At 40.3% G+C, this 15,956-nt stretch overlaps 2 protein-coding genes across 3 annotated transcripts; one reads left to right on the top strand and one right to left on the bottom strand.

The window, feature by feature from the left end:
* Positions 1 to 2,977: 2,977 nt before the first annotated feature.
* On the bottom strand, positions 2,978 to 8,035 carry LOC121633683 (gap junction Cx32.2 protein-like). Its single transcript, XM_041975877.1, has 2 exons — positions 7,938 to 8,035; positions 2,978 to 4,176 (listed from the first exon to the last, which is right to left on the bottom strand). Exon 2 carries the CDS (start codon positions 4,165 to 4,167, stop codon positions 3,397 to 3,399), a length of 771 nt encoding a protein of 256 aa, XP_041831811.1. The 5' UTR covers positions 4,168 to 4,176; positions 7,938 to 8,035; the 3' UTR covers positions 2,978 to 3,396.
* Positions 8,036 to 12,864: 4,829 nt separating this feature from the next.
* On the top strand, positions 12,865 to 15,884 carry LOC121633682 (gap junction Cx32.2 protein-like). Of its 2 annotated transcripts, none has more exons than XM_041975875.1 (2): positions 12,865 to 12,966; positions 14,686 to 15,884. In XM_041975875.1, exon 2 carries the CDS (start codon positions 14,702 to 14,704, stop codon positions 15,551 to 15,553), a length of 852 nt encoding a protein of 283 aa, XP_041831809.1. In that variant the 5' UTR covers positions 12,865 to 12,966; positions 14,686 to 14,701; the 3' UTR covers positions 15,554 to 15,884. The 2 variants fall into 2 exon arrangements, with proteins under 2 accessions (XP_041831809.1, XP_041831810.1); XM_041975876.1 differs by having other exon boundaries at positions 12,871 to 12,970.
* The last annotated feature ends 72 nt before the right edge of the window (positions 15,885 to 15,956 follow it).

The raw sequence follows: 15,956 nt of genomic DNA, 5'->3' as shown, positions 1-15,956 counted from the left end.
TATTTGGTGACCTGGTCAGATAACAGAAACAATTTAATAATGAGAAAATGTGTAGCTCTGCACCTGATGTTTTTGTTTGACGGGAAGCTTCAGCCTGTGTTTTCTTCAGTGTAGAACGATGGGTGGATGTTCAGGTGAATCTGATTATCTCCATCTGCAGCTACAACCAGCGCCGGCCCTGGGTGTAGGCAACCTAGGTAGTCGCACCAAATTGCTATTCAAAAAAAAAAAAAAAAAATAATGCTCATTTGATTTCCGTTCCATTTCCTTGTAAATAATAACCAGACAAAACAAATGATAAAAATGAAAAGAAGCTACAACATTCTGTGATAGGGAGGAAGAGGACCCAAAAGAAGATTAAAGAGGCAGGAGGCACATGAGAGTAATGATCCTGGGTTTAATGGTGACTTGCACAGACAACTACACAGGAAAAACAACAATGATCTGGTAAAGTGTAACAGAAACCAACATATAATATAAAGTGAGGATAACTAACAAGGAACAGGTGAAGCAATAACCTAATTAAAAGGTAAGCTGAACAGGTAAAGAGCACAGAATATACAAGGGTGTGGATCTACAGAATAAGACAACCAAGAAAGCAGAAGTGTGAACAGGCTGGAAACAGTAACGCGATGACCGCAGTATCCAATACAAAAAGTTTTTTTTGTTGTTACCAGACATAGATTGACAGGAACTCACTCCTTCCTTTTGCAGAGCAGCCCCACCCAAATGAGCAAACAAGCCCCGTTTATCTCCTGCTGCTGATTGGACTGAACCACTTCCAACAGGTGTTTCTTCAATTATAAACACAAACATCTTCTACTAAAACTATCCCATAAAAAATCCTAACAATATTTACACCCTAAGTATTTAATAACCCAAAAATAAAGTAAACCCAAAACTAATACAAATAACCTGCTTTTAACTCCCTGATCTCATGGTCTCTCCCAAACCATGAAAGAGTGTCCAGGCCACCTGAAACCCTTAATTTACCCTTAAAAACACTTCACATCTACACACAATGTTTCTGTCTATCACTATTAATAGTTGTCTTTCACAGGTATCTGCAAGACAAAAATCTGATATAGTAGTACTCCCTTCAATAAACAATTGAACATTCTGTGTGTGACGGTGATTCTTTAAGTGCCAAACTATGAATTAAAGTGCAAAAAGGCGCGTAAACAAACTTATTACAATAATTATTCTACAGTCCAGGTAACGAACCTCTGCTTCGTTACAAGAAGACTTAAGTACAACAGAATAGAAATCTCATAAAAGAAGTTATGTATGTATGTATATATATATATATATATATATATATATATATATGTGTGTGTGTGTGTGTGTGTGTATATGTGTGTATATAACATAAATGACTTCTTTTGTCTCTGGTTTGGTGTATCTTGGTCATAGCGATAGATTCCATAGCTGTGGAATCTGTGAGATATGAGTTGTTTGTCCATGTTCATGCCATCGGGGGGACACGGGGAGACATCATTTGAGTTTACATATGTTTTAATTGGTCTTTTAATTGTTTGTTGTCTTAACTGTGTTTGGTGGTCATAGAAATGGTTTTGCTGAGCTGTTTGCTCAGAGATTCTGCTCTTTCCATGGATACCACACATATTTATAGTTACATTTACAAACATGACGTAAAATCGGATGTTAACTCCCAGTAGCAGAGGCTGCTGGCGCAAGAGGTTTGGCAAGGCAGGTTAACTTGTTTAGCACATTTTATGTGCAAGAAAATTCAAAGTGCTTTACATGAAACATTAAAAGCATTACAGATGGTGCAAAGAAAGCATTCAGAAGTAGTAAAAGGCAGCAACAAATAAAAAAATCACAATACAATCATAAACTGCAATAAAATGATTAAAAGCAAGATTAGTTAAAAAGTTACCGTGCAGATTTCATGCATAGGCACATGAGAAAAGAAATGTTTTTAACCTGGATTTAAAAATGTCTACATTAGGTGAAAGTTTAATCTCCACTGGCAGTTTGTTCCACTTGTTTGCAGCATAACATCTAAATGCTGCTTCTCCATGTTTAGTCTGGACTCTGGTCTGGGCTCTGGTCTGGGCTCTGGTCTGGACTTTGGTCTGGACTCTGGTCTGGACTCTGGTCTGGGCTCTGGTCAGGACTAGTTGACCAGAGTCTTTGCATCTAAGAGCTCTGCTAGGCTTAACATATCACAGATGGATTCTGGGGTTAAAACGTTCTGAGATGTAAACCATCAGAAGAAATCTATTCTGTGTCTGACTAGAAACCAGTATAAACTGGAAACCAGTGTAAACTAGAGACCATTGTAAAGATGTTATAACTGGTGTGATGTGGTCAGATCTCTTAGTCCTGGTTAAAACGCCAGCAGCAGCATCTGGATGAGCTGGTGAAGCTAAACAGTCAAGCTAAGAATGAAAGTTTAGAGAAATTATAGGCCAGAAATGTGGATAATGAAGCAGTGAAGGTGCATGGATGGAAGTTATTGTGCATATTGTGAATATTTCTCTCTCCTCACCATCTAGAAGCTGTGAGATTCTCATCCTGCTTTCTGTCTGTTCACCTGATGCTGATATTCATCACATATTGTTCCTTCTGTGTTTAGAAGGAAGCAGCTTCACAGCTTTAAATTTATCCTGCTGACTTTTTACCTTTTAGTTAGTAAATCCTGAACATTTCGTCCTTCTTTCTCATAAATATTTGATTTTATAAATATAAATGAAGAAATATTTTAACTGTTGCTGTTTAAAGAGAAAACTGCTGCTAAACCTGTTTATGTGTTTAGTGCAGGGGTCTGCAGCCTTTCCAATCCAAAGAGCCATTTTTCCCTCAGCCAGCTAAATAAAACTACTTTAGAGACACAAATGTTGCCAGACTTTTAAAATAAAGAAAAACATAAAACTTTTACAAAAAGAAGATAGACAGACTTTCTTCTATTTATTTAAAGACATTAGTTAGTTCTTTAGCATTTTTAGCCATGTATAAAGAGCCATTGTGGAAGGTCCAGAGAGCCACTTGCAGCTCTGGAGCCTCAGGTTGAACACCCCTGGTTTAGTGTTTGTAAGCCAGAATTTACTGTATTTTATTCATATAGCAGTAGTCCTTCCTTTAGAGAAAAGATGACATTTTGACTGGATCCTGTCCACATTAGACTGGATCTGGTCCACATTAAACTGGATCCTGTTCACATTAGACTGGATCCTGTTCAATTAGACTGGATCTGGTCCACATTAGACTGGATCTGGTCCACATTAGAAATGCAAAATACAGTTCTTGGTTAAATGAAGGAGGGATTTGGTGTTCAGCAGCACAGATTAATTAGATTCAAGGCTGTTCTGTCCTAACTGCTGATAAGGTGGACATAATGCTCTGCTAGCCCCTATAAAAGTGTCCCAAGTCCTAACAATATGTTGCGGTCTCAGGTGGACAGTAGATTGGTTTTTTCAGACTGCTGAGCTCTTCGGAAACTGAGTGGCTGCCCCGCCTCTTCCTGTCCTTCATCTTAGCGAAGATGAGGTGCAAGATCTCCATGATGTTGAGGACCACAGAGAGGACAGCCATGGACAACATAAAGACGATGAAGATGCTTTTCTCTGTGGGGCGAGTAATGAAGCAGTCCACCGGTAATGGACAGGGATGAATGGGACAGATGATCTTAGTGGGCATAAGGATGTAGCCATACAGGAAGTACTGGCCCACGATGAAGCACACCTCCAGAATGATCTTGACCACCAGCTGGACTAAATAGCTGAACAGTAAGACACCCTTCAACTGCACTTTGCCCTTGTCATTGGAATACTTTGGAATTTTATTTATCCCGTTTCTTCCAAGTTTCTCCTGCTGGCGTCTTCTCATCTTGTTTTCTCTCCGGATCACCAGCAGGACGTGACCCAGATAGATGAGCGTTGGCGTGGAGACGGTGAGGATCTGGAGGACCCAGAATCGGGTGTGGGACAAAGGGAAGGACCAGTTGTAGCAGCCGTTCTTGCATCCAAGACTTTTGCTGTTACAATCCATGCTGGATTGTTCATCTCCCCAGATGTTGTCCACTCCAGCAGCCAGGATAAAAATCCTGAAGAGGAAGAGGATGCTCATCCATACCTTCCCAAATACTGTGGAGTGGGCCTGCACTTTGTCCAGCAGGCTAGATAGAAAGGACCACTCCCCCATGGTGACAGCCTCCAAAAGAGAAGAAGAAAGGTTAGGATGAATATTCAGGGAATGGAAAAGTTACAGTCTCTGCGTGTCTCCGTGTAAATCATGTTTTGAAGGAAACAGAACAGACTAGGAGGTCAACTTTGCACAGACTGCTTAAAAAAAGAGAAGATAAGATAAATCTTTAGTGTCATTGTCACTTTTAACGAGGAACAACTAAACTGAAAGTACCATTGACTCATTGTAAGGCATTTAAAGACAAGAAATAAAAATAATAAAAACATGATAAATACATAATAAATATTAGGTTTGCCCTCAGGACATGTTGCAGATGGAAGAATATAGAGCAGCTTCTATCGTGACTTTATTTGAACACAACTGTGTTTAAACAGCGTGTGAGTCAGTGCCATAAAAAAAGAAAACAGGAAGGGAAAGTGTGTCAGAGCTCAAAGGAAGATGAAGCTGTCTGACCACATCCCTCGTTTTATAACAGAGGAAATACTGGACACATAAAGTCTGAAAGTCGTTGGATTCACTGTATTTTAGGTTCCCTGAAAAGCATTAAATATAATTATACTTATTATTCATTATTTCTATTAAGACACACAAAGTATATATGTGTGTGTGTATATATTCATTCATTCTCTGAACCACTTGGTCCATTACGGGTCGCGGGTAAACTGGAGCCTATCCCAGCATTAACAGGTGAGAGGCAGGTACACCCTGGACAGGTCACCAGTCAAACGCAGGGCCAACACATAGGGGACAAACAACCATTCACACTCACACACACTCCTAGGGAGAATTTAGAGTCATCATTTAACCTAACATCATGTCTTTGGCCGGTGGGAGGAAGCCGGAGTACCCGGAGAGAACCCACGCATTCACGGAGAGAACATGCAAACTCCTCACAGAAAGGCCACCGCCCTCAAGGTTCGAACCTCCCCCCAGCCGAGATTTGAACCAGCGACCTTAATGCTGTGAGGCTGCGGTGCTAACCACCACACCACCGTGTTTTTTTTATTTTTTTACAAAGCACTTGCAGATTTTATGGTTCCTTATCCCCAACCAAAATCACCCCCACAGAAAATAATAATTATAAGTCACTTCATGCTGGACATTCAATTAATCTATGCACAGCCAAACCTAAACAATAATTAAATCTCAGTTTTACCTACATTGAGTGTCTCCTTCCTGGCCTTAAGGACAACCTGACATCTATTGATGTATCGAAAGTGTTTGAGGTGGTTGCTGTCACACCCGCACCAGTCCTCTTCATATTCTGCCCAGCCAAACTCCACAGTGATCACTCCTCTGATCATCTACACCTGTTCCTGATCTTCTCACCCTGCCACAGTCACTCCAGTCCTGGACGACAGCCAATCACTTTCCGGATCCATAATCAGTCACGCCTGTCCCCAATCTCTTCACCAGTCCTTATATACCCCAACACTACGTTCACTCCCTGTCTAACCTTGTCATTGCATCATGGCTGGACTACGCTCTCTTCCCATCTTGCTCCAGGGTGGATCTGCTTACCCCTTCGTGCTTGCCAATTGTAAGACCCCACTTCTGTTATCATTTGCATGTAATAAAGTTTGTTAATCATCTCCTGTTTCCGAGGGGTCTTTCCGTAACAGTTGCCATTCACACACACAGTGATGGCGGAAGCTGCCAAGCAAGGCACTAATCATGATCGTTCAGGAGCAATTTGGAGTTCGGTGTCTTGCTCAGGGACACCTCAACATGAGCTCTACAGGCAGAGGATCGAACCAGCAACCCTCAGGCTACAAGATGACCGCTCTACCCACAGAACCACCCACCCACATATGTTACAGTTTGGTGAGGGAGATAATAACCAGTCTTTATTCCACACTTCTATTCTGTTTAGTAAGTTTGATCTGTTTTCTAGTTCTGGGCAGATTTGAACTGGAAAACGTGTCAGTTTACCCACTAAATCATTGTTTTCACCGAGAGGAGACATACAATAGAATAGAATAACACAAGCAAAATTAAATTCAGTTTAATTGAATAGATTAGAACAATACAGAATAGAAAAGAAAAATAAAATAATATGGACCAAGATATAAAATAGAATAGAATGAAAGAAGGTAAAATAACATAAAATATAATAAACTACAATAAAAGGACACAAATTAAAATATGACTATAAAAAATATAGAATAGAACAGAATAAAACAATATAGATTAAAATAAAATAAAATTAAACGGATGGTTCCATTTGGATCAGCTTGAGTCAGAAAAGAGTTCCTGTGCTGTGGAAACATCCTGCCTTGTTCCAGTAGCTAAAACATCCCAACCGTCTGAACCAGATGACTACAGACTAGCTGTCCTAACGTCTCACATCATGAAAGTCCTGCTGAGACCTGGTTCACCTTAATAAGCAAGTCGCCACCTTTCAGGACCCAGTACAGTTTGCATATCGTAATGATCTTGAGGATGAAGATGCCACCATCTACCTGCTTCAGGAGCCCTCATCTGGACCAATCAGGCAGTACTTTGAGGATCATGTTCTTTGATTTCTCAAATGCTTTTAATACAATTGAGCTGCTCTATTATGTGAAAGCTCCATAAATTCCAGGTGGAGCCTCCACAACCACCTGGATTTATGGCTAGCTAACAAACAAACCAGAGTTTGTGAGACTGAAAGGTTGTGTGTCTGAGATGGTGTTCAGCAGACCTGGAGCACCACAAGGGACTGTACTCTCACCATTCACACTGTCTCTCTTCACACTGTACAATCAGGCGTAGCCAGGCCTGGACTGGCCCAGAAGCGGCCCAGCCAGAGTTCCAAGTGGCCTGGGCCCGAAAGAGGCTTGAATGGCCAGCTTTGAAAAAAATCATAGTGTTTTACATCGATGTGGCTGATTGGTCTGCCTGGCACTGACACCTGTGCCCAAACAAAATAATTTGTGCTCATCAGTTGTCACTATGATGGTGACTGGTCAAAATGACAATGATAGATGAGGAAAAATTGCTCTGATCATCATGTGAAATACTGGATTTTTCATTTCCAGATATCTGGAATTAAATGTTTGCTGGTTTTATAGATCGACTGGCATCTGGAAGCTTTAATGAACATGGAAATCAGTCAAAAATCTAAAAAGATAACATAAAATAATGTATTTAATATTTGTGAAACAAATGAATACATATGTGTAAATTAGTAAATAATGTGAATGAAATAAGTAGAAATAATATAAATAAAAATGTCACAGCTAACTTTCTCTGCTCTCAGACCAGTGCTGTGCATGTGTTTTATTTTTTCTCTCTTTCTCCTGCTTAGCTCCACCTTAAAGGGGCTTTGCTGTTGTGTTTAACACAGAACTGTGAACAGCACAATGTCTGCACAATAACTTTCATCCAAACATTAAACAGTTACAAAAAGACACTGACTATGTGCGCCCATTTAACTGACAGATATAAACATCTTGATAATGTACTAGTGATTCTATGTACCAAAACAAAGGGAAAGATGTGGCATTTTCATTATTTATAGGTTATAATGCTGTTATTTTACTGGTCCGACCCACTGGAGACCAGATTGTACTGAAAACTAAAATTAGTTTCATACCCCTGCTGTAGAAGATCATCTGCATTGGTTCTGGTTCTGTGTGACTAAACAAACTTCCAAACTGAAATGCTTTATCAACATTTCATGTGGACCAGTTTTCCCTCCATTTAACGCTTCAGATAAAATCACAGAGCAGAGTTCTGACCGATCGATAACTTTCAGCTTTGCTGACAGGAAGAAGAGTTCCTACCTTAGCAGCGACCGCTGGCTTGTTCAGTTCAATGTTCAGCACGATTCCTTCACTTCCCTCTTATAATTCAACCTGATTACCAAATCGTCTGATTCCTCCTCCGTCTGACCCACCCACACCCTCTTACGTGACCACCATCACTCAGCACTGTCGAAATGACCACAATCAGAAGGGACAACTGAATCATTTTTCTTTTCACTGGAAGCAGGAACCAGTCAGAAAACCAGTTTTGTGTTTGTCAGCTCCTTTCTTCTTCTATCCTCAATACAACTAATGGTTGAAAGGCTTGTTTTTTGTGTTATGATTAAATTTAATCCAGTTTTAATCTGAATTTCACCGGCAGAATGGGTTCCCCATAAAACCGGATCAGAACCAATTCAAGTAAAGTTAATGTGTGTGCTGGTCTGATGGTCTGTTGCTGTCTGTTCTTCAGACTTCTGACTGTGAGATATTATCTGAGGAACAGAAACTGTTCTCACAAAGCCAAGATCCACATGAACTCAGCATGGAGCTCATTAAAGACATGTTTTTCTGATCCGCAGACCCGGATCTGTTCAGCAGCTCGGAACTTTTCGCTGTGATGCTTAGGGGGACCAGAGGGCCCTGAAGCTTAATGTCCAGCCTCAACTGAGGAGAATTTAGAGACTCATCTTTATTCCTTATTTACCTAAAAATAAATATAGAATATAAGAATAAAAGAAAATGATCAGCTGTGGCTACTTTTTTGTGGCATAAAGTTCAAATCATTGGACTCCAATGTCAAGCAGTGAGTGATGTCTACTGACCTGAATGATTGACAGGTAGCCATCATTCTAGTTAGTGAGAAGATGGATGGCCAAAGGTGTCCTAGCATCACGAGGCTGTTGTCTTATTAGGGTAGAAAAATGTTGGAAGAAGAATACATAGGAAGCAAGACATTAGATAAATGGAGGGCAGTTGTTTGGGATGTGTGATGGAAGATGTAACATCTAATTTTCAGAAAGTTAATTACTCCCGCTAGCTCAACTAGTCTCAGATAAATGCTAGTTAGCTGGTTGGGGTTTGCATTCTCATAATAATACCAAAAGTAATGTTAAAAATGATCTAATCAACCAAAAGTTTCACAAACCCCTGCAGTACTTATGTAGACCCCTGCGGTTCATGGAACCCCTGTTGAAGACCTCTGATCAAAGTTATTGCCATCTTTCCATGGTATCTGGGCAAACAGCATAGGGCCCCCTCATAGCTAGGAATGGCCCTGGTTTCTTTATTTGCTTTGATGAGCAGAACACTGAGAACATCCAGACCCACAGAAGGAGCATCAACACCATGTTACAGCTGACTGCAGCTGACCCACGGCACCAGGGAGAGTATCCAGACCAGAACTTTCTCCTTCACCGGACCAGGATGTGGATGTGTGAATGACCTGGGTGTTCTGACCTGTTATCGTAACATGATCTACATCCATGGCACAGCTGTCAGAGCCCTTTAACATCCACATCTGGAGTAGCAGAACCCCCTGAACCTGGACCTGGATTTCTTCTTTGATTCTACAAGAGTTCCATAAGAGTTGTTTGTTTATTATTTTTTTTTAATCTCCCTTTTCTCATCTTTTCTACCAACAGGAAGTGCTTTTTACACACTGCGGGGTCCTTTTCCTCAGGATTTAAGCCCACTGAAAGACCAATTTCCACTGGGTGCGTGTGCACACCGTTACTGTGTCAGACGCATCCCAGAAATGCCTGGTCTCTTGGCTCTCTGCAAAACATACGTGCTAAGTCTATTTTTAAATGTTTATGGACATAATATCAAATATTTTCGACAGAGCACGCGTCCTCCCAATCATGCTCCTCCAGGTCTCGCTGTCATTGCCCACATGAACATTGAAGTTCCCCAGCAGAACGAAGGAGTCCCTGGAAGGAGTGCCCTCCAAGGGACTCCAAAAAGGGTGGGTACTCTGAACTGTTGTTTGGTGCATAAGCACAAACAACAGTCAGGACCCCTTTTGTCCACCGGGGTAAACCCCAACTTACAGGCACCAAATTGGGAGGCAATGAGTATGCTTACACCTGCTCGGAGCCTCTCACTGTGAGGAACTCCAGAATGGAAGAGGGTCCAGTCCCTCTTGAGGACAGTGTTTCCAGAGCCACTGGAGGAGGATGAAGGAAAGAGAGGACACAAGCAAAGAATCACTAATTACCTTCAAAGGGAAGGATTGATTTGAAAAAGGTTGGTAATTAATATTAGCCTTTACTTTAGACAGATTGTTTAATGTTTTAATTATTCATTGGCTCCTATTAGTTAGTCATGTCAGATTGCTGTTTGTGTTTTGCCTGTTAATCCAGCCTGTATTTTTTTGTTGAGAATAAAATAGAGTAGGTGGGGGTGAGAGGGGGTAATGGCAGGATGAACGCCAGGAGAGGCGTTGGCACAAGCTGGTGCAGCACCGTAGTGCTGAGGCCTCTGTTGCCACTTGCAGCTTTAATTTGGTTTTCTGTTTACTGTTTACTGTTATTATCCCTCTGGTCCACAGTTACCTATTAGGACTCGTTTGATCTAGCTTTGTCAGCACTAAGAAACTTTCAGGGTCATCTTTATAGTTTATTTTCAGCTCCAATGTGAAAATCTTGAGTTACTGAGTTTATGTGTAGTCCTTAAATACACTCAGAGAAAAGTATGACATGTTTTCACCACATCATCGTAAAACTAGTGTTATCGTATAACTAGTTTAGCACTGCTACAACATTAGTAATTGTTTTTGAACAGGGACAGAATTTCGATGAGAAATGTAACTTGTCGATATTTTTAAAGGGAGAATAATTAGGAAACTAACTTTAAATTAACTTCAAGCTGGTGTAGTGATACTGGTGATTTATGCAGGTCTGGAAAGATGTTTCTGTCCTCCTCCAGTGGCCTGTCAGTCACCTGAGATGGCATCTGGATTTCAGAGGTGGCCAGTGCCACTCTGGCTTCCCTTCTCCACCCCTGTTATGTAATAAACACTTCAAAAGTTCAAACATAGTACAATTAAGTTCACTGTACATGGTATAGTGAATTTTAGGTTCATTCTGACATTAAAAACAAAAAAACAAAAAACAAGCTCAATATCCCAACCTTTTCTTGAGTATTGTATATAGCCAAGATCTCTGTACTGGTGCAAACTAGAACCATAAACTACCTAGTGGTAGCTTTGCTAACAGGATTTTTACATTGGCCTATACATGTACTGAAGAGCAGAGGCAAAAGAACCTGTTACTCCACCACTACAAAACACTCCAAACCAGAATTAGAGACCTGGATTTGGACCACACCAGGACAAACCTGGAGCTAGTGGGACTGGAGCTGCTCTGTTTTACTGAGATGCTTTATTCAGATCCTGAAAGGCAGGAAACTGTGATGTGGCCATCAGTCTTATTAGAAAAGTTCTGTTCAACCTGTGTCCATATTGTTATGCAAAGAGAGATTTTCTTATATGGGTGTGTTTTTTGGGGAGGAAGGAAAGGAGGGAAAATCCTGTGATTAATAAAGGCTGAGAACATGGTTAATGAATCAGATTCAGTAAAGGTGTGTCGATCCTCCCTGACACTCACTGGGAGTTGAGCAGGTGGCAGAACTCATACAGGAAGTCCAGCTCGGCTCCAATAACCAGGAATCTGTTGCACAATGCTGCAGGCTTGGCCCTGAGAATATCACTGATCTAAAACAGATATATAATTCTGTCAAACAGATCTATATTTCAGATTCATAAATTTCTTGTCTAAACTGGAACTCTCTCTCTCTCTCTCATTATTTATTGTGAAGCTGGCTCTAATTTCCCCTGCTAATTAAAACATCATTAGTCCAGACAGAAATTATCCTGTGGGACAGTTCCTAGATTTTATGAGCCAAACTAGATTAAATCTCAAATAACAGAGGCAGAAAGGTGGACATGGAATACTAGGAATATATCGACCATCAGACACGTCCAGTTCTGGAAGACCCACCCCAAAGGTTCAGGTAGTCGGAAAAGTACCAGTTTCTCATCAGGGACATTTCTGAGGGACATGATCCCAGAACTTAAATCCGTTCCTGGTTCCTGCAGTCAGAATGGATGAGATCGAGAAAAGGAAGGCCCAAAAGAGCCATGGTTAGCTCAGTTAGCTGGTTAGCTCAGTTAGCTGGTTAGCTCAGTTGGCAGAGGATCAGTCTCCCATGTGGGGACGAATGTTAACACCTTTCAGTTGGGTCCTTAGGCAAGAACCTTAATGGTATTGCCTACGCACTGTGAGTTGCTTTGGATAAAAGCATCTGCTAAATGACTGTAATGTAATGTAACCATCCATTTCTACTAGGTCCATTTAATCCAGTTAATGGTCACAGGATGGGTCTGGTTCTTCCAGAACTGGACATGTCTGATGGCCCTTCCCAGCTGATTTCAGGTTAAAGGCACTGACTGAACCTGCTGCTCGCATTGGACCAGAATGTAATTCTGCTGTTGCTGGACCAGAAGGCGATGCTGTCATCGTTGGACCCGAACACAATGATGCTCCTGTTCAAACTTAAAATAAACATATAAAAATATAAGAAGTGTAACAATTTCTCAGTTTCAAGATTCCACATTTGTTAAATTAGACTAAATGCTGAAAATTTGACAGCTGAAAAGTGGTTTTAATTTCATCAGCACTTTTATAAGAAGGCCACTTTGGCCTTTGACATACATCGTCAGGAACATGTTGAAATCATCCTGTTTACACAGAATTATTTGACATAAACAGGGTGAGTCTATAAAATCAGCAGATAGATACATGCTGACTGACATGCTGGCTGAGTAAAGTAATGATAAAAAAATGTGGGATTGTTCTGTCTCCCATTTCAATGACTACTGATTTTTTGTCATGGGAGGAAATGAAGAGCTGCTGTCAGCAGGTTGTGGTGGACATGGCTGAGTCAGTCAGACCAAGCCTCCATTTCTCAACAGCACATAAGTTTGAACGTCTCAGTGTCACTGTCACTTCTGTTTCCTCTGGGATGGACTCATGACAGAGAATTTCTAAAATCTGAAACCCGACAGGCGAGTACGTTTTATATTTCTACCATTTAGAATGAAAAAATGTGGCAGAGGTCTGAATTCTCTGAACGAAGTTGTGTTTTCAGTCCTGTTCACAAACACGCCAGGTTAACGTGCTTCAGGGCGTCTCTCTTCCTAGACTTTTATTAGAGGACCCCAGTTTCTCACAGCTGGTTCTGGTAGTCCAGTTTCAGGATGGCAGTATTTTCTCTCTCAACATGTTAGTTACCAAGAATCAGGATTTTAACTTGTGATCATTTCTGATGAATCTTCCTCCTGAACGCTCCACATGTAGAAAAGTGATTTGTTGTAATAATGAAATAGTTTGTGCTGCTATCTTAACTGGAATTTTTATCCCCAGTGGGACCTTCTTGGTTAAATAAAAAGCAAATAGAAGTAGAAGAAAGTTATTTGATTTAATTTGCCTTTCTGAACGTCTCCTCCGCCTTCCCAGGCTTTTCATTTGCAGTTTCTGGTTCTTGAAGAGTCTCATCTGTGTCTGCTCTGATTTAAAATCAGTTTTAATCCTCAACTGTTTAAAAGTTAAAAAACGTGACTGCTTTTAAGCGCTTTCAGTAGATTTAGTGAAAAAAGGACTTATGGGTAGATTCATGTTGCAGAAAATTAAATGTGAATTACTTTGTTTTCTTCTTTTCACTTTGAAAGTCAATAGAAATATTTGAGAAGTTTAGATCTGAATTTTTTTCCATCAGTCAGACATTGGATCAAACCTTGTGGCATTCTCAGACATCTGTTGTGGTTTTCTTTAACTTTTTTTCTTCTTTGCAGTCCTCTCCAGCTCCTCCATCTCATTTTGTCTTTTTGCCATGTGAAACACAAACTTTAACATTTAGGGTCACTGCAATTTACTACTCTTTCAGATCATTAGAAGACAAAATATGCCCTCTTTCAAAAACTAAGAACATTACAGATGAATTTTTTTTCAGTTTTATTGTTGCTTTAACTACTCAATCAACTTCAGTTCTAACTGAAACTACTATGAGAAAAATCACAATACACTATTAAAAAATGAAGAATTTTGTACCTATCTTTTTGATAAAGTAGAACTATATTTAAGCAGCAATGGTATGGGCGATGTAGATGATTCCACTCTATGGGAGGCCATGAAGGCTGTCCTTACAGCCATATAAGAAAAAAAAATCTAAGGAAAAATTAACCGAAGTTGATGATCAATTGACTAAACTAGAAGCTTCATACAAAACTTAATGCAAAATAAAATTACCTAATAAAATAACTGCTCTACGGTATGAATATAATTCTATAATAAAAAAAAAACATATCAAAATGACTAGTCTGAGTCAAAAATATTTTGAGCTTGGTGACAAGCTGCACAGACTCTTAGCCTGAAGGAGGCTTCCAGTATGCAACACAGGACCATGAAATAATTCATTTAATAGTTAAATAATTATATATGTTTTTACATAGGTATTTTAATGAATTAGTGATACATTTAAATACACAATGTATTTAATTATTTAATGATATATTAATTAACTCATTGTGGCACTTTAACTCCTCCATTGTATTGATAAGGACTGAAGTTGATTAAAATATTTGAGCACAAAAATTGAAAAATATTAATCTAATTGTTATGTAGCAGTTTATGAGAGAGACCTTCTTTGTTCCCCAATGACTTGAAAGGGTAGTAAATTTGTCCTGTTGCCCTTTAAGAAGAATTTCTGTGTCTTCCCTCTGATTCAGACATCGGTTTGGAACCATGGGCGACTGGTCCTATCTGTCCACCCTGCTTGACAAAGTCCAGTCTCACTCCACTGTAGTGGGGAAGATTTGGATGAGCGTCCTTTTCCTCTTCAGGATCTTCGTCTTGGGTGCAGCAGCAGACAAAGTCTGGGGAGATGAAGTGTCAGAGTTCTACTGTGATACGCATGAACCAGGATGTAAACATGCCTGCTACAACTGGAAGTTTCCCATTTCCTACGTCCATTACTGGGTCCTGCAGATCACCTTTGTGTCCACACCCACCCTGGTCTACCTGGGCCATGCAGTTCACATCATTCACAAAGAAAGGCGACTGATGGAGCAGCTGAAGGAGGCATCTCAGGGAACTGTACTGAAGAAACCCAAGTACACGGATGACAGAGGGAAGGTGAAGATAAGAGGGATCCTTTTCTGCACCTACATGATCCAGTTGATTGTTAAGATCCTCCTGGAAGTGGGCTTCACTGTGGGTCAGTTCTACATCTTTGACTCTGTTTTCATGGACAGCTTCTACCACTGTCAGCTGTCTCCACCTTGTGCCCGTTACACTGGAGCCCAGTGTTACATCTCTCGTCCAATGGAGAAGACCATCTTTATCTTTTTTATGTTTGGAGTTTCAGGCATTTCAGTGCTTCTCAATGTGGTTGAGATAATTTACCTGATCCACAGCAAGAGGCGAGGTGCCAGAAAACAACTTTTAGGTCACCAGCATGCACTCAGCTCTCAGCACCAGCTATCAAACCCAGCCTGGGAGGCCATGAGCAGCCAGTGTGGAGGTTTTCCTCTGCTGCCTCTGCCCACTCACGGCCCACTGGGCCTTAGAGATGAGCTGAAAGACAAAGAAACCTGATGCTGAATGTCAGATTTTAACATCTGCTTTATTATTCTAAGAGTGAATACTGACTGTCATCACATACTTACTGGTTGGATTGTGTGAAGGTTCGGAGTGAATCAAATTAATGCAATCTGCTTCAGTATGACTGTTTGTAGTTTCTAAGTTCACTCAGATAAGATCGGTGATGGAAAAGCTCTTCACTGACAGAAATAACTTTACTGAATATACTGTATTTGGAAAATGTTAAACGGAGATACATTCTGCCATAAATGATTGAATCTGATTAACTTAACACATTTTCTCAAATATAAAACATTAAAAACTTTGTAATAAATTCATTAACCGTCAGAGCTGATGCAAACTCTTCTGTTGTGTTGTTTATCAAAGGTTTCCAGTCGGAGGTAAGATTATTAACTCG

The sequence above is a fragment of the Melanotaenia boesemani genome, chromosome 22 (genome assembly GCF_017639745.1).
Source record: "Melanotaenia boesemani isolate fMelBoe1 chromosome 22, fMelBoe1.pri, whole genome shotgun sequence".
NCBI lineage: Eukaryota > Metazoa > Chordata > Actinopteri > Atheriniformes > Melanotaeniidae > Melanotaenia > Melanotaenia boesemani.
The sequence above is the reverse complement of the archived record's forward strand: the minus strand, read 5'-3'. Positions and strand labels throughout refer to the sequence as shown.

Bases quoted from the DNA above. Each gene is read 5' to 3' on its own strand.
- LOC121633682 (XM_041975875.1), top strand. From the start codon at position 14,702: ATGGGCGACTGGTCCTATCTGTCCACCCTGCTTGACAAAGTCCAGTCT.
- LOC121633683 (XM_041975877.1), bottom strand. From the start codon at position 4,167: ATGGGGGAGTGGTCCTTTCTATCTAGCCTGCTGGACAAAGTGCAGGCC.